General features: G+C 50.0%; 9 protein-coding genes across 9 annotated transcripts; 4 read left to right on the forward strand and 5 right to left on the reverse strand.

Annotated features, from left to right (window-relative positions):
* Positions 1-757, reverse strand: N7519_007936 (uncharacterized protein; the record flags this gene model as incomplete). The annotated part of the gene is made up of 3 exons (XM_057294712.1): positions 1-226; positions 276-400; positions 737-757. The coding sequence occupies 3 exons, from the start codon at positions 755-757 to the stop codon at positions 1-3; spliced, it is 372 nt and encodes a 123-aa protein (XP_057149523.1).
* A 1,082-nt stretch (positions 758-1,839) lies between these two features.
* N7519_007937 (uncharacterized protein) lies at positions 1,840-7,159 on the forward strand (the record flags this gene model as incomplete). Its single annotated transcript, XM_057294713.1, is given in 4 exon segments — positions 1,840-2,323; positions 2,404-4,307; positions 4,324-5,952; positions 5,975-7,159. 4 exon segments carry the CDS (start codon positions 1,840-1,842, stop codon positions 7,157-7,159), a joined length of 5,202 nt encoding a protein of 1,733 aa, XP_057149524.1.
* A 973-nt stretch (positions 7,160-8,132) lies between these two features.
* N7519_007938 (uncharacterized protein) lies at positions 8,133-8,742 on the reverse strand (the record flags this gene model as incomplete). The annotated part of the gene is made up of 2 exons (XM_057294714.1): positions 8,133-8,605; positions 8,637-8,742. The coding sequence occupies 2 exons, from the start codon at positions 8,740-8,742 to the stop codon at positions 8,133-8,135; spliced, it is 579 nt and encodes a 192-aa protein (XP_057149525.1).
* A 255-nt stretch (positions 8,743-8,997) lies between these two features.
* On the reverse strand, positions 8,998-9,276 carry N7519_007939 (uncharacterized protein; the record flags this gene model as incomplete). The annotated part of the gene is made up of 1 exon (XM_057294715.1): positions 8,998-9,276. The coding sequence occupies one exon, from the start codon at positions 9,274-9,276 to the stop codon at positions 8,998-9,000; it is 279 nt and encodes a 92-aa protein (XP_057149526.1).
* Positions 9,277-9,520: 244 nt separating this feature from the next.
* Positions 9,521-10,666, forward strand: N7519_007940 (uncharacterized protein; the record flags this gene model as incomplete). The annotated part of the gene is made up of 1 exon (XM_057294716.1): positions 9,521-10,666. One exon carries the CDS (start codon positions 9,521-9,523, stop codon positions 10,664-10,666), a length of 1,146 nt encoding a protein of 381 aa, XP_057149527.1.
* A 1,998-nt stretch (positions 10,667-12,664) lies between these two features.
* On the reverse strand, positions 12,665-13,732 carry N7519_007941 (uncharacterized protein; the record flags this gene model as incomplete). Its single annotated transcript, XM_057294717.1, has 1 exon — positions 12,665-13,732. One exon carries the CDS (start codon positions 13,730-13,732, stop codon positions 12,665-12,667), a length of 1,068 nt encoding a protein of 355 aa, XP_057149528.1.
* A 630-nt stretch (positions 13,733-14,362) lies between these two features.
* On the forward strand, positions 14,363-15,202 carry N7519_007942 (RibD family protein; the record flags this gene model as incomplete). Its single annotated transcript, XM_057294718.1, has 1 exon — positions 14,363-15,202. One exon carries the CDS (start codon positions 14,363-14,365, stop codon positions 15,200-15,202), a length of 840 nt encoding a protein of 279 aa, XP_057149529.1.
* Positions 15,203-16,121: 919 nt separating this feature from the next.
* Positions 16,122-16,757, forward strand: N7519_007943 (uncharacterized protein; the record flags this gene model as incomplete). Its single annotated transcript, XM_057294719.1, has 1 exon — positions 16,122-16,757. The coding sequence occupies one exon, from the start codon at positions 16,122-16,124 to the stop codon at positions 16,755-16,757; it is 636 nt and encodes a 211-aa protein (XP_057149530.1).
* Positions 16,758-17,410: 653 nt separating this feature from the next.
* On the reverse strand, positions 17,411-18,949 carry N7519_007944 (SNG1 family protein; the record flags this gene model as incomplete). The annotated part of the gene is made up of 1 exon (XM_057294720.1): positions 17,411-18,949. One exon carries the CDS (start codon positions 18,947-18,949, stop codon positions 17,411-17,413), a length of 1,539 nt encoding a protein of 512 aa, XP_057149531.1.
* Positions 18,950-20,115: the final 1,166 nt, after the last annotated feature.

The following is a 20,115-nucleotide window of genomic DNA, read 5'->3' on the forward strand; positions in this document are numbered from 1 at the left end:
TCACTTTCGTGTGTTTGAAGACATCACAATATCGTTGTCGGTATCGACGGTGAATGCAGAAATGGGCATGGCGTGATCAGTAGATGCCTGGCTCGGAGCCGCCGGGTCATCTTCGTTGTCGCGTGCGATTATCCGTGATGGCTCATTAATCCACTCCATATCACCGCCAAAGCCCTTGGCAATATGCTCGCAGTAGAGGTCAAACCCATGAGACTCGCCCAGGATGCTGTGAACTCATAGTCACGCTGGTGATAGATGGGGAACATGCCGAAAACAAGATGTGAAGGGCAGCAAATTTCGTTAGCCTGTCGTAGGTGAGCGTGAAAGTGAGGTGAGAATGAAGTGAGATCAAAATGAGAGTAGTGAAATAAAAGTCCTGGAAGATGAGAGTTGAAGATGACTAGAAGTTTAGACCCGTGGACCCTTAGGGGGTTTGGGACTTCAGATTTTGCGCTCCCTAAACGATAACAAAACACGCTATATATGTGGCTTAACGCGTACCACATAAGACGAAGCCGAATTGTGTACAGTAAATGTTGTATGCCTGAGGCATCACCATGTGATAGAACCCACTAGTTTGATAGCTCTCTCTCCTTCCTTCGCTTCCTTCTCTCCCCGTGCGAGACAGTCAATCCATACAGTGTTTTCTCCATCTGTATCGCATCTCCATTAGTATATGATTTCAAATCATGGGAAAATGGAAATTATGCGACAGGGATAATCTATATTAACTCACACTTTTCTGGACGTCGATCATTGATCGAGACTATGGGCTCATTTACGATGCAACCTCAGCTGCAGTTGCAAAGCTCTTCAATTATCCCCACATATACCACCAGCGTCATTTCCAGCTCTTACCAACAGGGTGGCATAGATGCCGGGATGAATCCAGGGCAATTCGAGCTATAAATGACGGATGTGGCGGGGGCAAAGACACATATGTCGCTGGTCTGAATGGACCTTTTGGCTGCGTCATTTTGAGACCACTTCTTCTCGCATAATCTGGTTCAAACGGCTCTTTTAGACACGATTTAGCTGACCTGTTACAAGGGCCAACAAAAAATGAGCGCAGTTCCAGCATCAATTATTGTGAATACGGGTTTGATAAAGCACCGAAGATTTGTGCTTAGATCGATGTCATCTATATTTGTTATTCACACTCAAAGTTTTTACTCAGCACTCGCTGTGTCTGTCCTGGTGGGTTGCAGTTCGCAAAGGTTTAGCGCCAGCGAGAGCAAAAACCCAGAGTTTGCAATTCATATATCAAAAGTACTTCTCGATGGAGGTCGGTCAAGCCGGGCACAGCTGCAGGCGCCCGACTCCGTATAGTGAGCAACGGGGGTCTTCGACTACATATGTACTGCTTACGCGTAGTTATGGTGCATCAATTCTAGCGTGCCACTGAGTATATGAATTAATTACCCATACCTTCTGCTTCTGAACACGTCAGCGCTCATTTCCCCATTGCGCAAGCGGAGTATCCAAGGCATCTATTGTTTCATACTACCATAACACCTATAATGACTTGAATCTGAGCACATCGTGGCCCTGTTCACTTAGCTGCATCTAGTACGTAAAACCCCACCCCTACCCTGCGGGACCAAGTCACTTCAGAGCGGGGGAATGAAACATGAAATATGCATGCAAAGAAGAATCAAGAGCTGATCGGCTGGGAATGGCCACCGCGCGATCACAGCTGTGGTAGAAGGAAAGAAAGGATGTCCCGGAAATCAATATAAAAGGGTTGAGAATACCCAGGAGGATATAGTCAACAGATACTCTGCAACTCAAACACAGTATCTTCTTCAATTACTTGAGCGAGCAAGAACAGGGCTCGCCATGGACGCCACCGACTCCTTCCTGTCCAGTGCGAAATATGGATATGACTTTGTCGTTTCCACCACCCAGGCGAGCATCAACTCGGATCTTCTTCTTTTCTTGAGCGAGAGCCAGCAGCCCGTCCAATACCTCTGCTTCTTGGCCGATGGGAATTCCAGTCCCACGAAGATGATCACTTTGGAGGAGTTGCTCAGACTCACGGACAACATCAATCCGTTTGAAATTTCTGCGGGCACAAATTATGCGGACGAGAGGATTAAAAAACTTACCGCAGCCAGGTTCATGGTGGGCATCCAGATCCAAATGGGCTTGCCGCCCGGTGTTATGCCGAAGAACCTGCCTGCAATTGTTGACCTTGGGGACGACGCCAAAAATGTCAAGTTCAACATGTTCTGTTCACAGTTTACCGTGATTGAGAATACCCTGGCAATGCGTGGACCCTGGGAACATGGAATGTCTGGAGTCAGCCGTCCGGAGACCCATGGTATGTGCAGGTGAGCGTTGACCTTGTGGTGGCCGACCTTGACAAAGAGCTGGACACGCCATACTTGAACAACCATCCAGATTTGAAGGCCCAGCTGAAGGCTCGTCTCAACAATCTGTCAAGCACGGCCTTTAGCCTGCAACAGTTATTGTTTGATCTGGACAATGCCGTCTTGCAGACCGTGCCCCGGTTTGAGGGCATCCCTGAAGGATCTGAGGCAGAGACCATACTGCAGCGCTCGTTCGTGTCTATCTACAGTGACATTGCAAGCAACTTCGGACTGCCTTTGGTATCAGTCACTGCCATCACAGGAACCCCTGATCCTTCGCAGTTGCAGATGACCAGCTTTGAGAGGCAGGTCAGCCCTCTCAAGGACAGCAATGGCGTTGTGATTGCCAGCCCGAGTGCCTTGCAGAAGTCCGCCACCACACTTGACCATCTCTGCGCTATCAATAACAATCCGCTTCCGGGTATCTCGAGCTTCAACTGGAATTGGGTGTTACCCGAAAACATCAACGAGAAGAGCGGTATCGTTGCGATCAACCGGAACATCATCGCTCAGAATATACTCGATCAATTGCGGCCCGCGGTTCAAAGCTGCTGTTTGCGCATAGAGCCTAGCGTCAGTGCCCATTGGTACTGGGCAACTGGGGACTTCGATGTGACCATTTATGGAGACCAGACCCCCGATACTGCTCAGGTGACAGAAAGCGGCTCCAAAGTCGTCCTAGTCCAGTATTCCTACTCAAGAAGCAAGGACGATCAGTCAGGTGCAACGTATTGTGTGCTAGATGTGGATTCGACCTACAGCTGTGAGGTGTACTTCGAGGAGCAGAAAATTACGGTAAAACAGCATCTTCTCGTACATGTCCATGCCCGAGTGGATTGGGAGGCTGGAGATGCCAACGTCTTCGACAACACAATCACCGATGAGTACACGATTTCGGTAGACCAATATGGTCGTCTCATGATCACTCTGACCAAGTCAATACCAGAAGATAACTCTACTGGTCCTGATTTGAACTGGTTCAGCGATGCATTCTCTGGCATAAACGGGGTTTGCGATGATATCAAGAAAACGGTTACCAATTTTGCAACCTCTCAGATGAAGAAGACCACCCTTGATGGTATTCAAAACTTCGTATTTCCAGGAGGAAAGGTGTTTACCTACAAAGACCCCCGCTTTTCGGTGTATCAGGACTTGGGATGTGACATTGTCTATGTTGATCCTGCCCGCAGTTTGAAGTCCCGAAGAGAAGCCAGGAAAGCTATCAAGTCCGCCGAGCCGACTCTAGCATTGACGTCTACATCCGATATGATGTTGAACTACGTTCAGGGGGAGCTTGTGTCGCCGAGGAGCAAGTTCGAAGCGCTGCAGGCACAGGATGGCCATGCACTCGTATTTGCCATTGACTCATACGGCATCTTGCGTGCCATTCAGGAGCAGAGCGGCTCCACAAGCACGGGATGGCAGCTCCATGACCTATCTACCTCCGTCATCGAGACCTACTTTGCCGGGAAGACCGATGCCGTGGTGCGAACGTTCGATGTCGGCCAAAGTGCAATCGATGGGACTATCAGTCTAGCAATGGCTGTCTCCTCCGATGGCACAGACAATTTGTTCATGTCCTTGCTGAACTCCAACGGCGATACGTCCTGGGTTGAAAGCCCACGCTGGACCCATGTTCCCTTCGATGCCGTCACCGAGTGGCCTGACACTATCACCATCACTGGCATTCTGTTTGCTGAACTGTCCTCGTTGCAGTACTTGATCGTTGACCTGGATCGCCTCAACAATTCCGCAGTGAAGAACATTGTGCGCTATTACATCGACCCATCTAAAGAAACAGGATGCTTTTGGGTGAAACATGACGTACCAGTGGATATCGAAGGCGGCCATTACCAAAGCTGCGTTGGCCGGGTAAGCAATGCCTGGTCCGACGGTGTGTACACCTTAGGAACCGCCGGCGATGCCCCTCAGCTTGTGTATATGCCTTTAGTCAACGACTTTGGGTCGGGGCCTCCTGCTCCACGCCGACTTTCCCTCCCAGGCTCACAGGCCCCCCTCGGCAATCACAACTGCACGCAACGGGGACAAGTCGTCCAGTCTGCTTGCTACGACAGACCTCTACGCCATTAGCGGCTCATCCCTTTACTACTTTGCTGCTAATGCCCAAAGAGATGGCGCAATAGCTGTTCCCCTCATCACCAATGATTTTCTTTCCGGAACCGACACTCTACTATCCATGATGAGTGAGGGGGTCACTACCATATGGGGCAGAAATAGTAGTAATGAGGTCTACTATGTCTCATGTCCCAACACGGAGCTGACCAAGCCCGGATCATGGAGCACACCAGTCCCAATATTGACAAGCATCGAGCGGATTTCTGCTTATATCAATGGCATCGATGGGGGAAACACCATCTTCGCCTCAGGCAATGGACGGTTATTCGTACTAACCCAAGCCACAGTCACCGAGGCAAAAGTGTGGCAGGCGCAAGATATCAAGGTGGCCGCCCCGGCAAAAGCGGCACCGCTGTCTTTCTACTCATATACGACGAATATCCAGGTGACAGACACGGAGAAGGATGTGCCAGCCGGCAAAACCACCCTAAGCCTTGCCGCCGAGGTGCGCACTCCCGTCTATATGAACGGACTCTACTATGTACTGGGACCCAACCCCGTCAAGGTGGCCACAGACGCTGGTGGATCATTGTCTGTGATTCAGGCAACCCAGGACCTCAACGCGGTAACTATCACCGCCACCATTAATGGTGGAAGCGTGGGCACTGTGATCAATCCAATGGATAAATCGTTCCAGAAGCTCACTAGCCTCAATTCCGCTGACGCGCTCCGCGATGCAAGCTTCCCGACCAAGACCACTGCCGGCGGTGTTCTTGAAGACACATCGTCCACGCCTCTCGTGGCCCCCTCAACTGACGATAACGATGTCAAAACAATCGCTTCCCACATGACCAACCTGCAGACCGTGTATGACAAGGCCCCGTCAAAAACCGCATTGCTATCCAGGCAATTGAACAGACAAAGTCTCCCAGGCCTGCGGCCCGTCCGCTCGACAACTCCGGCCCAACGAGTCGTCCCTTCAACGCGGTTCCTCGCCTCTCGAAGCCCGTCGGGGTTCTTCGACGGTATCTCCATCGCAGCCGGTGACGTCTTCCACTGGTTGAAATCAGGGGTAGAGGCCGTGATTGACATCGTGTATGATGCTGTCAGCGATGCGTGGCACTTTATCGCCACTATCGCCGGTAAGGTATACCGCGCAGTCTTAGACACTGTAGACGCCATTGTTGGGGCTGTCGAGTGGGTGTTCAATGTCATCAAAACAGCCATTGTGGATCTCATCCATTTCATTGAGTTTCTCTTCAGTTGGAACGACATCAAGAGAACCAAAAATGTCCTCCACAACGTGGTCAAACTCTACGTGCAAAATCAGGTGGATCAGATCCCCCGGGCTAAAGCCGCCTTCAATGCCCACATTGCGGAGGCCGAGCAGAGCTTGGGCAAGTGGGCAGGAATCACTGACTGGTCTCCGATAGGATCTGCAGCCAGCCAGCCAGCATCGGGTAATACCTCTAACCCAGCTAAGGGGACAAACCTCGGGCTCACGGTTGCTTGCGGATCACTTCCAGAACCAAGTCCATCACGTTAGTATCCTGGGTGACCTCCCGTCGCAGGATGATGTTCAAAGCCTCGTTGACCAACTCTTGACTGGGCTATCCAATGAGGGTGCCGTGCTCGGCCAGGTGTATAACCAACTTCGAGCCCTCGCTAGTGACTTCAGCAGCTTGAACGTGGGTGACGTCCTCAAAAGGCTTGCGGTGATATTAGCCGACGGCGTGTTGTCCAGTGCTCAAGTGGTGGTTGATGCCTTGCTGGATGTCCTCCAACGTGTTGCAGAATCAGCCATCGGCCTCCTGGATACAAAGATGCATATCCCCATCATATCGGACATCCTTAATGCAATTGGTGTGCCTGACATCAGTTTCCTTGATTTATTCACTTGGATTGCCGCTGTTGGATATACCGTGGTTTACAAGATCGCGAACAACGAAGCCCCCTTCCCTGATACCAGCGAGGTTAGCGCTATTATATCGGCGTCAACCTGGGATGATCTATCAGCTCTGTTCCACCCGAAATCTGCCAAGAAGGTCAACAATATAGTACGTCGCGCTCCAGTCTCCGCCTTGATCACCCTCCCCGAGGCCGTGCAAAGTGCACTCTTCATTGCCTCCCACGCCACCGCTGGTTTCATGCTGTTCGTCGGCGACATCGTGGGCTCCCTAGAAGCGGAGTTTGTATCGGGCGAGAACCCGTTCTCGATCCCATCCGCGGTGTTGGGCGTTATCGTCGCTGCGTTCGAAGGGGGCGGCAATGCCCTAGTTCCGAAAGCTCCCATTGACAACACTGCCGTCACCGTGATCTCCGATGTTACGATTGCGGCGGTGATTGTTAGCAAGCTTATCTTCAGCGGCCCCGTGCAGAGCAGACTCGGAGCATCCAGCAGTAAGTTCTCTGGACTAGCAGTCGACGACGGCCGCGCAACGGGCGCAATTGTCAACACCATATTGATTTTTCCTGCGTTATTCGCCACCGGATGGCATTTCTACGAGCTCTCTGGGAAGCCGGAGGGGGCAGAAAGATCTGCTGCGATTGTGGGTGAGGTGTCGAATCTGACGTCGTACATCTCTCGGGTGTCGTATGCTGTCGCTGTCAATGACATGGATCCGGCAACTAAACAGATTCCTATTGGTGTGATGGCGGCCAGTAACCTCGTTGATGCCGGGTTGCAGACAGCTGAAGCTATCATTCACTAGAAGTGGTTTAGTGTTTATATAGTGTTGTTCAATACCAGGGATGAATTAGTCCGTATCTCTGGCTTTACATACCCGATGCTGTCGTGTAATGGGTTCTTGATTTATAAATCATTACCTGCGATTCTTGATCTGATATAGAATACAAGGAAAATGAGGATAAAAAAGTGACTTACTAGGCATGCCATCGGGATTGCAATTCTTCATGCAGCAGAAGTATGCCTCACGGTACTCCTGCCCGGCACACATGCATGCCGCATCTCCTGCGCAGGGGTCGCCGGGAAAGCTGTTGAAGAAGCAGCCGCTCCGCTGAGTAAAATACATATTAGTCATTAAACGTTTGCACTTGGAATTGAAGCAAGTTAATGCCAAGAATTGCCTTGCATCGCATTCAGAATTCTCTAATTCCTACGTTTGGTTGAGCGCAGTCACTAGAGTTGCGCCTAGGAGGGCGAACAGTACGAAAACAGCAGAAAGTCGTGCCATGATAATGGAGATAAAGCTTCACATGAGTGACGAAACAGGGTGTCAGAGCCCCAGATTAGCCCCTATTCATGAAAACGTGAGTGAAAAGGGCCTATACTCGTTCGAGATGGGCTAGCCTGTTGCGAGACGGTTAGCTTGGGCTTGGCGGCCTCAGCTGGGCCCTTCTGGTATCTACCCGGACGGCCAGTGCATTTCGTGCCCTCCACATTAGTAGAGAGGTACGAGCCGCACAATAATCATTTCAGAAGACATCGCACCTTTTTTTATTTAAAAAAAAAAAGGAAAAAGGAAAAAGGAAACTACATGCACCAGCGGGCTCCATTGCTGCAACTGTTGTGTTTTCTTGGGGCAAATCCTCAATTTAGAGTCGATCATATATATTCCCAGTAGACTAAACTCCATAACAGCATGTATTAATCATATCGTGCATTTACATTATATAGAATAGACAATGTGAAATATGATACGGTCCATGTCTCCGCACCTTCACCTAGACAAGAATGACAGCGCCAATTGCAGCTCCAGCAACCGCCATCAATGGACCAGTATAGCTCCCGGCCATATTAGTCGAGACTGGCTGAGCAGAGCCACTCGAGCTAGCCGCCCCACTTTCAGAAGTCTCCGAGTTCGTCGACTGAGTTGGAGCCTCTGTAGTCGAAGGGGCAGTGGTGCCCGAACTCTGCGAGGAGCTCTCGCCAGCGACCCCAGTAGAAGAAGCCGCAGTAGAAGAGGCCCCAGTAGAAGATGGAACACTGGTATCAGCTGTGGCGATGACAGAGGCAGACGTAGTTTCAGCAGATCTAGCGGACGCACTTGTCGAGGAAGCAGCAACGGTCGACGGCGACCAGCAGGAGAGAGTGGAGGTCGTGGAGACGCAGGGCTCTGTGCCTCTGTAGGCAGCGCAGCAGGGGACGTCGTACTTGACGGGAGCGCGGCCGCCGCCGCAATCGAGCGCATCGCAGACTATCCCGTTTGTCGGATCGTACAAGTGGACGATGTTGTCGGCGCAGGATGTGAAGGAGTATGTTTTCGCATGCGCCAAAGGCGGTCGTTGCCAGCATCAGGAGGGATGCGGCAGTGGGAAGTGTTGTTTTGACCATTTTAGGTTGTTGTCAATTATGGTGTGGTAGTCACTAGTTATAGGCCTGGGAGAGATTGGAGAGTTAAGGTCAGGAGAAATGAAATAGATCGCAGAGACATAGCGTTGACATCAATGAGTCAAGAATACTACTACTCGACCACTGTAACCCCTGAACGAACGCCACGAAATTACGGGCCAGGGTTTTGAGATATTTCCTCAGCCTCGTTTGCCTAATAGGGCACCGACAGGACCTAGGCCCTTTTTCAGCCCTATTTTAACTGGCCAGGTTCCAGGGCTTCTTGGCTGTTGGTGGACCTCTTTTCTCGTGGACCCCAGCGTTTGGGAGCCCCATCGATTCCCCGCAATGTGTCCACTGCTGTGACCATTGGAAGACTTTAGCCGCAAAACAATAGCAGCGAGTCATATATTCAACACCACCCAATCCATGCCACGAGTTGACCGTTAGGGCAACTCTCGCCGCAGAGTTCGACGTAGCCGCAGCCTGTGTGGATCCAGCACCGGTCGTTCCTGTTCCCGTTGCCTTTAAGGTCATACGTGTGGAGCACTAGTGGAATAATAGGCGGAACAGAGACTGCGACACGACCTTCCACATCCGAAGCAGCGAAAGTTGTCGTGGCGATAATGGAATGCGAACCAGTAATCGATGAGTTCCGTAGTTTTATGAGATGTTCTGCCAGCAAAATGCGAGGCGCACTAGCGGCTATACACTGCCGAGGTGGGGGTAAGATGATAAGCCACATTTTCCCTTCCCCTGCATTCACTCCTCTCCAAAAAAAATGTCCATCAAAAATTTACCGACTGAGCTTATTCTCCTAATCGCCTCGCTTTTACCATGCGAATCATCTCTCGCTGCCTTGGCCTTGTCAAACCGACATCTCTATGAAATCTGCAACCCTTGCCTTTACCAATACAATGTGCTCCACGGTAACAGCTCTGCTTTAGACTGGGCGGTGGAAAATGACCGGATCGATATACTACAGAAGACGCTAGACGCTGGCGCCCCTTTACCGACAGACCAACCGAAGGATAGGAGTCATCCGATCGAGCTGGCGGCAGAAAAAGGTCATACCAATATCGTCCGATATATGATTGATCGCGGCGTAAGCCCCGACATTGTAATATCTGCAATGTCGGTGGCCGCCTTCCATGGTCATGCTTCTGTAGTTGCATATTTGCTGCAAGCGGGAGCCAGGCCGTGGATTAAAAACCGTGTAGGTGAGCCGCCTATGTATTACGCAGCGTCTCAGGGCCATACGGATGCAGTGGAGCTGCTTTTGTCGGCCCCTAAGGAATGTGAGGATAATCCCGCAAAAGAAGAAATGATGATATATTCCTTGTTCGCGGCAATGGCCCATGGCCATAAGGAAATCGCCCAGATATTGGTGAACGCAACTGCGGGTCTCTACCGCACTAGGGCACTGGCTGACGCAGTCAAATGGTGGAAGAAAGAACTCGTTGTGATGCTACTTCGAAGTGGCGCACCCACTCAGTTTTGTCGGTCCGAGGTGCCTAGTTTACCGGATGATTCACCGAGTAATGGCGAGAAATGGGTGCAGCCTCTTCTCCTTGCTGTGCGGAGTGGCAACCTAGAGCTTGCGCAATTGCTCCTGGAGCATGGGGCAGATGCCAATGTGGAGTGTTTCGCACCCGCTTACGGGGAAATTGACAGACGTTTTGACCGTGTCCTGTTCTGGGCTGTGGAGAAATCCGACTGGAAGATCGTAAATCTGCTAGTAGAACATGGGGCAGATCCGGAGATTACTGATCTATTCGGACGGCCTCCGATTTCATATGCTGTTTACGGAAAATGTGAGGCTATCATTCGCCTCCTGCTCGATCACGGAGCAAATCCTTACCAGGCGGTAGATCAGAGTGGCAGGAAACTTGATAGAGATACCGCTATGAAATGTAGAATACTCTAGAAAAAGTGACAGATTCGTGGGAGAGAGAGAAATTATCTATATGGGGGACTAGCTGACAGAAATCAGGTGCAAAGCGAGCGTACTGTATAAATCACAATGTATAAATTCTCTATCTAAAAAGAACAGCTGTCCGGTTTAACAATTTATGTTGACAGAAGGATCACATTAGACGACGTGAGGAATGGCATTTACCATAATGAGACTGGCCCATTTTCCTAGGGCCGTTTCTAGATCGTTCCAATAATCAGCTATCCTCAAATACATATATGGGCAGATGTGCAGCGGCATTTACACTGGATTTCTAGTTCGCCTTGCAACTGATCATTAATGTGTTTCTCTTATTGACGGAAATAGCGCCCACTGCCATAGGTGTATGACAAGCATGGGCTCTAGCCCCAGTCGGTGCAGCTTGTGGGTGATAGTGGAAATCCACGTTTCCCTTGTAGGTAGCATCGAACATTCGACATACACCATTCGAATATCGGTGAGAGCAGACGTACAGAGTATGCCAAATCCTGCTCCGGCCCGGGTGATAGCAGTAAGGCCGTTTCCTCCGTACTCAAAGTTGAGCTGCCACACCTTGGGGAGTAGGAGGTCCACAGTGACGGGACTGACGAGGTGGCAAAACCCCATATATACTTCCAGTAAGTGACAACAGATGGGGTGGTCCGGCATAGCTCACATTCGGCTTATGGTGTGGGTCTACGGAGACGAACTCGTAAGGAGTCATTCCATTCCACTAATTTGTTTGTGCATGTGCTGGGCGAGAAGGAACTTGATAGGCTATTGAAAAGGCTAAAGCCTGTGCGAGAAAAAAGCCTAGGGAACCCTGCAGGCCTGTAAGTGACTTCGACGGGACTAGAACGAGGGCGACACAGTAGAGGCAACCTTGGAATTATCCAAGGAGCTATCGAGTAATTCTCTGTACAGATGTACCCTTTATGCTCGGCGGATACCCGAAGGGCTCCCAGAAACTGTTTTCTAATCTCACTCCGGATAAATCGTGGTTGGCCTGTGAAAAAGCACCTGAGAGATGAGGGAATTACTTGTTTATTGAGTATTCAGTGGTCTGGCAACCAACAAACTCATCCAAAGGGCTAAAATCTGCAGCCCGGATTCGAATCGAGCGAACTCCAAGCCCCTGTCGCCGGGTTCAAAATTGTTGTTGCGTTAATCGGAGAGGAGGCTCTGCAAACGGATCCGAATAGGCGTATTCCCGTCTGGCTGTTCTTCGGGTCTTTTTAGTATACATGTGCCGTTAGCGCTCAAGAAAAAGGACGATCCCACAAGTCTATTCTGCTGCGCGACCTGTGTGGGTAGCCCATCGCGGTCCGAGCGGTATTCAAATGGAGCGAATTAAGGCCCACTTCGTCCCACTGGGCTGTGCTGCGATAGATCGAATAAGGCGGCATTAGACGAACCTCTCGAATCATGGAAACTGTCTGATAACTCTACCATGTCCATCAAATGGTCTGGCAGATGTTAACAGCGTCTCGAGAGGCAAGAGCTTTAGATTTCTCTACTTTTTCATAGCTGGATAGTCGTGCCAAACGGGTTGGAAACAGTGATGTATATAAATCTATCCCGAAATCTATGGGTCATAAAATGCGTGTATCATTAATCCCGTTTAAACAGGTGCCCGTCATTGTGACAGCCATTCGCTGTACCAATTCCCATCCCTATCGCAATATTTGATGTGGGTCTTGGTGCTGAATTTCGAATGGTTGGGATATTCGGCGATATACGCTAGGGGGGATACGAGCGGACTCGGGTATTTCCTCTCCAGGCGAAATCCCAGCAGACTCGACATCGTACACACGCTGTAATAGGAGAACGGCTACAGCGGTAGAAAACATTCCCTCTCGTCGATTGTACCTTTTGCATATACCCAACACTTTCTGCCGAACGGTCCAGTCCCGACATTTGAGTCCACAAAACATGAGGCTTCCCAAGAATCCTTCCTTGACAGAAAATAGTGGGTCGGGCAAGTGATTGAAGCTACTCAACAAGACTTCGGCTGTATCCGCGATGTTTTGGAAATGGGGAAGGAGGGTCCCATTCTGTTTCCGAGCCTGAAAATGATGTTGAAGCGAGGATAATTTGCAGCATCTCAATCTGTATCTGGAGAACCATGAAGGCACGGAGCTTTGTGGCACAGGTAGTCTTTCTGTGAAGAGCACGACACTCCTCCACTTGCTTTTGAAGCCGATGGACTTTGTTCGCGGGTGTATCCCATGTAAATCCTTGCGATAGATTGGTGGTCTGCGGGTCAAACGACACGGGATCACTAAACATTAAAGCCCAACATTGAACAGACACCAGCATAGTTGCTTTTGACAGTTCGTCGGTATATGCAGAGATATCAATGAGGTTATCATGGATAAGTTCTCGAAGATAGGGATATTCTCCCCCCAGATAATCCTGGAGCCGCGTAGCGCTTGCCCAATGAATATGGAGCTGTACGAATGTATGTAATAAAACCGACGCAACTGGGCTTGTTGTATTTTTCTTTTTCCACTCCATAAGGAGTTTAGTGCCAGCTTGCAGATGACAGCGAACGGCATCAACATCGCCTTGGAATAGAGCGAATGTAATTAAGACAACGCAGGCTACTAGAACCTTCTCTGTGGCCGAGGGATCCGTCTGGTCATCTTTCATCATAGTCGTGCGAAGACAAGCAATGGCCTTTGTGGACTGCTTGATTGGGAAAATGTCATTCCGGTTTGAACCGGGGTTCGAAAACCTACGATGCAAGGCACCGATACCAATAGCTGCATGACGAACCTCGGGGCAAGATTCACAGACTTGATGGACAAGAACCTGCCAGAATGGGTCGAAGTGATACCCAGCACACTGGCCAGCAGTATACGAACGGAATGAATACAGATAGTCGCGTTCCATCCGCGACAAGCCAACTTGACTCGCATCAACGACGTGGACCAAACCAACCGATTGGGCTTGTTGCTGGCCCACATGCACAATGTTGAGGGCACCATTTGTCTTCGCAGTTCGCGCATCTCGGACTTCACGGGTTCTCCTATCGGGTGGCGCCGTGTACCTTGGCATACGCGGCCAGCGCGAGTGCACATAAGACAAGCGGGTCGAGTTTCGTCACATTTCTTGTGGCGAGATCTTTAAAACGGTTATTAGCGCCGGGCTTACTACCCAAGTGAGATCCTAAGCCGGGTAGATCGGTGCATTGTGTTTACGCGGTGCGGATCTCCTCGTCCACTGAGCGTTCACCCGACACTTCTCCGTAGACTTGGGGAACTTACTTGCAGGTCACACAGCCCGTTCGGACCTTCGATGCACTGGTCCTTTTTCTCTTCTCCCTGTCACGTATCACCAAGGTTGATTGGCTCCCAGGCGATAGGGTATGTGGATCTGACATAATGGGGGTGATATTGGGTACGGATGGGTGAACACCGTGGGACAGGAGGATTTGTGGACTTCAGGGGGGGTCGCGTAAAAGCCCCCGCTCTTGCAGGATTTCCGGTTCATCACAAGGACCCTCTGTTGGCGGACGTGCCATTTTGGCCTTGTCCAATCGTTGTTCGGCGATGTTGCTGGGCAGTGGGGTCGCTGCATTAGGTGCCTGAGGCAGCAATATCAAGATGATCTCACCGCCGACCTTCAGATCTTCGGATCTCCAACAGCAATTATCGAGTGAACCATACAAAACCCGCAACAGTCCAGATGAACACAGCACCCAGAGATGCACTGGAATTTCCAGAGTCAGATCGGGCCTTCTTAGAGCCCCACTTGCCACCCCAGGATGGCTCGGCACCTCAGTTGGATCTGCCCTTCACAACACTCACATTCGCAACCTCGCTCGACTCTTCTCTGGCCTTATCCCCTGGTGCACGTACAGTTCTTTCTGGCCCCCAGTCCAAGGCAATGACCCACTATCTGCGATCTCGCCATGACGGAATTATCATCGGCGTTGGTACGGCAGTGGCAGACGATCCCGGTCTGAACTGTCGAATCAGCGGAGTCGGGGGTTATGGTCGGCCGGGCTTGGATGGCCAGCCTAGACCAGTTGTCATTGATCCAACAGCTCGATGGGAATTTTCAGACCATAGCAAGCTGTTCCAACTTTGCAGAGAGGGCCGTGGCCGTGCCCCATGGATCATCACTGCAGTTGAGAAACCAAACGCCGAGAAGCAAGCATTGCTGGAAAGGTACGGCGGAAGATTTATTCAAGTTAAAATGGTCAGGACGCATACCGGCCGACACCAGATTGACTGGCCGGAGTTGCTCGTCACCCTGAAATCCAATGGTCTCCGGAGCGTCATGGTCGAGGGTGGTGGCCACGTCATCAAATCCCTTTTGAGCCCACAGTACATGTCCTTGCTGGACAGTGTCATTGTTACTATTGCTCCAACGTGGCTGGGTGAAGGTGGTGTGGTCGTCTCCCCGGATAGGCGCTTTGACGATGATGGAAATGCGATTTCCGCTGCGAGATTGAAGAATGTCAAATGGTACCCATTTGGGGAGGACGTTGTCCTTTGTGGACAGATAAAACTTTCCGGCTGAGAGACCACCTGATCTATGTCTACCTACGGACATTGACCGATAACATCTGCTGAGTGCTTGCTTGCCCCTTTGATGTACATCATCGGAGAGACTCTACCCCAGAGCACCAAGCAATTGACAGCTATGTATCACCTTGTGGCAATTACCTTGTGGCCCAACAATGCCAACTTTAAGACAAAACAGTGCAGTGCTTCGTCTACTATGTCATGTTTGTCACTCCGCAGCCGTACGTTTCATCGCAAGGGTTCCATTGATCCCACTCACTACAAGCCAATTGGAATGTCTATGCGCATGTACCAAAACAATGTATAATGCCCTGTGTCTTGTACCAAACCATGCGAAGGAAGACTCGCTAGCGCTTGATGAGTGGACTCATTGTGCTTTCCTTTGAGAATCCACTTTGCATACAAAACATTGAATCACAACTTCAAAACATAACCTTGAGTTCTCACGGCTTTATATCGCGAGAGCTGACATGATGAATCTTAAAAACCGGGTCTCATTTTCGAGGCCACTATTGTAAAACCACACGTCCGCTGAGCAATGAATTCAACCTCCACAGTTTTATTGTCTTGTTGTCCAGAATCTTCTCTTCGTTCTGCTGGATTTCGCACGGGCTTGGTGAGCTGGTATTGTGCCTTGTAGGAACAGTTAAACCATTCCCCCATGGCAGAAACCCAACAATGGCATTGTACCGTTCTCTTTATCTACAACAATGGCCTTTGTTTTCGGACGATCCATTTCTGACCTAGTAGGAGTGCCAAAAAATGATAAATATCCGCTATGCCCACATAATCGGGCCTTTATCATCACCGGTCCCCATCTCGGATCAACGTTCGCATCCTGGAATCCATCTATCATGCCTAGGTGAGTGCTGCCTGGCCAATACATCTACTCTCGTTTTTAGGAAAGTACAGATATGCCGCCACTCAATGACAGTGAGCAACACGAGCGTATGCTCACAGCTCTCCGTCGTCGAATTCGCGATCTCCGATCCAACCCAGAGAACCGCTCGCTGGCAATTGCAAGGCTGAACGCAATTTATCGACTTGCACGCATCTGTGCACAGTTCGGGAAGGATGCTCGTTTCACACAGCTGTGTGACGCACTCCGGAGAGGCTTACCCGGCCAAATCGGTCTGCTCAAAAGTGACATAAACAGTAATGTTATAGTTGCAGATGCTCTGGACAGAATGATCCTTGAATCTTCCTTGTATAATTGTTCTGTCACTGTTGTCGATAAAGACGATGACGAGGTTGACGGAGAGACTGACCAGGATATTGATGCAGACTCTAGTGAGATGGATCGCAGCGACGATAACTATATCGCGCGGTTGCTCCTTGGTTCGAAATGGGCTCAACCGATAGTTGATTTGCCGGAGGAGCCATACCTGGAGAAGGAAGTGTCTGCTGCAGGCCCCAGTGAAGCTGAAGGTGAGATAGATCCCAGCGATGATGACTATATTGCACGCTTGCTCCTTGGTCCAGGCTGGGCTACTCCGTTAGCCGATTTTGGGGAGGAGCGATATGTGGCAAAGGGGGTGTCGGGTAAGTGATTATTGATGTACGATAGCTCACCAGGCGACCCGTAATAGAGCAGAAATAAATGGGATTACGAGAACGCGTGGAAAATGAACTAAAATGGAGTAAACACAAAGTAAGGCTTCTACCACCCGCGGGTTGTTAACAGTGACTGTCGAGGCGGTAAGTGGAGGAATAGTTGACGCAGATTTTCACTAGCTGTGGAGGAGATCCCCTATAGCTATACAAGAATGTTGCAGGTCTTTTGAGTACCCTTAGATTGGGAAGACAAAAATGCCAGATTAGTAGACAAGTGCGTAGGATAGTGCAGATCTAAATCAACTATGGGCTAGCATTGCATAGATAAAAGCAGGAACATAGGGAGGCCGTATAAGGGGATAAATATTCTTCTAGACTACCTATGTGGGTAGGGCTAGAGTGATGAAGGCAATATTCCGATTAGGCCGGTTGTCGTGATGGTCCCTATGAACCTCGTGCAAATAATTGTTTACTTTCTGTTCTTTCGAATTGACATGCTATCTACAGAAGTGGAAGGGAAGTGCATAAACGTGGGCTTCTATATCAAGTAGAAGGGGATTAGAAAGCTTTACTATACAACCTGTACAACTTACATATTATTGTGGTGTTGAGATAACCTTTGACCATCGCGAATAACCTTGCGGGCTGTTCACTCTCTGTAGGCCAAGGCAAAGGATGGCCCGGTGCTATCACGGCTTGTATCCGGTCGTTCGACCCTTGACCGTGACATCTCACGGCTGATAATGTTGGCCAACTCCGCTTGATGTGCGATTGATGCCGCGGTGTCTTGTCTTTGAATATCATGTCCTTCCTCACTGTCGGTTTCCGACGTCTCCCTTTCTTGGTCATCACGTGTGGTTTCTCGTCTAGCGAGTTGAGCGTCTTGTTGCTCAGCCAGTGTGGCCGCCACCCGCTCATGGAAAGCCTTTTCTTCCCTCTCTTGGTTGATGGATGCGTAATGAGCCCTTCGATAAACACCGATAGAACTCAAAGTAATACCGAGAACTTCGTAGGCGAAGAGAACAGGTAGCGAGTGATAGAGTTGGGGATTGCAGCCAGACGACCAGATGTCAATGAGTACCTGGAAGACAGCGTGTGCCGGTAAGGCGTAGCCCACTTTGTAGAATCCAGGCGACAACTCGAACGGGAGAAGAATGGAAGTGACATTCAAAATGACCCACGATATCAGAGCCATCGGTACGTAGGGAGGCGGAAGCCAGATGGTGAAAACATCTAGCACGAGGAAGGTCAAATGGGCAAAAAGCCACAGTACCAGCCAAGTGAGTGCGAACTGGTTTCCGTTGACATTCCAGCCACTTCGGAATGCCCAAATTGCACCGGCTGTACACATAGCCCCGACGAGTGTGTAGACTAAAGATATGATTTGGCGCGCGATCACCATGCGATGCGGTGACACCGATGTGTAGAGTTTGAATTGAGCATACAAACCATTGACAGTACCCAGAAAGAAGAATTCCTGGATCAGGATCAATATGATAACTAGTGTATTGTAAATGACCCTTGATCCTTGTGACGTGGGTAGAATATTGTTGTCGGTCAATGTCCAAGGCTCGTATAACGCTGCAAGCGCAGCAGAATCGGAGCTGTTGATACTCTGAACGGCCATTTTCCCGTTGGTCTGCGAGTACTTAACGCGCGCAGTTTCCGAGAGCAGTTTTATGCTATTTGCGACGGCTGAGTCAACGACCGTAGGGTAGCGCACTTCATTCCACACCATGGTGAGAACATCGCTCTTGTCATAGGAAGAGGCAGATGGCCCACCCGCGAATGCGGCACTCAATGCGTTAGACGCATTTGCGGTAGTGTACAACGCTCCCCAGTATTCGATGTCGCAGACTGCACCTTCAATTGAGCCAGGCTGGGGGTACACGGAGGCAGATTGCTCAATGAAAGTTGGAAAACCGGGTCCTTTAAGCTTTTGGAACGCGGCACGGGCTGCATCGCCTATAGCGCCGCCATCGTAGTCAACGAACAAAATTTTGATATTGTGAATGTGGCCGGACTGCTGGAAGAGGGACCCGAATATGTAACAGAATAGACCCAGGAATAGAATTTGGAGAATTAGAAGATTGACAGCAGCTGCCTTGACGACACCCCATCGACGCTGGATAACAGACGGGTCGTGGATGCTAGGTCGCTGTTCTCGCGCTTTTGGGTAGAACTGCATGTGACCTGTTGGAGCGACAGCTCTGTGCTAGCTCCAGAGAGGTAATATGGATCTCACAATATGCGGGGAAAGTCTGCGATGAAATTTTTGATATCTGATCAGGCCAGAAAGGTTAGCCAGTAAATTAGCATGCCCGAATCCCGATGGCCGATGGAAAACTGGAAGTGGATCCGCCAAAGGCCGGAAAGTTTCCGGATAAACCGACCTCGGGCGATAGACCGGATGAGATAAGCTGACATCAAACAAGTGCACCTAACCCCTTTGGGAAATATTGACACCTGGATAGACAGGCCTTAAATTTTAACCTCTTCTGGCCATACGAACCATGGCTCTCTCCGTGTCAAAGCACCCAACAGGTCTAAATTGCCATTTCTAGATCTCTCGTATCCACGGCCTTTCCGCTCATTAACAAGTCTCGAGGAGTTTCCGGCATCACCAAGGTGCAAATTCAATGACCAAAACTGCGTACTTCCCTGAGAGGCGAAAAATACAAGCAACAAATACGCTTCGATCTAAGACAAATGACACAATTTCCCCCGGCAATAAGTCGATTTGGTCTGATTGCAAGACGCTCATGGGGAGAAGGAAAGCTTTTGGGGGATTGACACTTGGGACGTCTTGTGGACTTTCTGCAACTAGACCCCACCCTAGACTAGTCTTTCCGCGTGCTACTCTGACATTTGGCAACGCATATCGAGACTTGTTTTCGGTAACTGGCCACCATCCTCGAAAATCATTCCCAGAGGGGTTGAATAGAGCAGCATCGTCATTATTAGCAACAATATATTGTGATTGATTATCACTCAACTACCATATTCTCTTCGATAATCAGAGTATTCTCTCATTCATCTAGTAGGCAAGGTATATAGTTACCTAAGTACTATTGACATCTTAGGTACTAGCGAAGTCACAATCGCTCTTTCCCTGGTTGTGTCCTTCACTGGCGATTTGTTTACCCTCGTCCCTTTTCCTTCTCCCGTACACCCACGCAGCCTCATCCGAACTCTGTTTACCCGTCAATACCACACGGCGTGTGGCCCTGACATGAATTCGGGGAACTAGGTGGGCTCTATCCACGAGAGGCCCTGGATCACTCTCGCGAGTTTTCTCGGCGTTGTCTTCTTGATCCTCTTTTGCCAGCTTGGCTATAATTGGGCAGGCCGCCG

This window comes from Penicillium mononematosum (genome assembly GCF_028829835.1).
Source record: "Penicillium mononematosum strain IBT 11891 chromosome Unknown utg000003l:1.0-8172316.0:1.0-8177699.0, whole genome shotgun sequence".
NCBI lineage: Eukaryota > Fungi > Ascomycota > Eurotiomycetes > Eurotiales > Aspergillaceae > Penicillium > Penicillium mononematosum.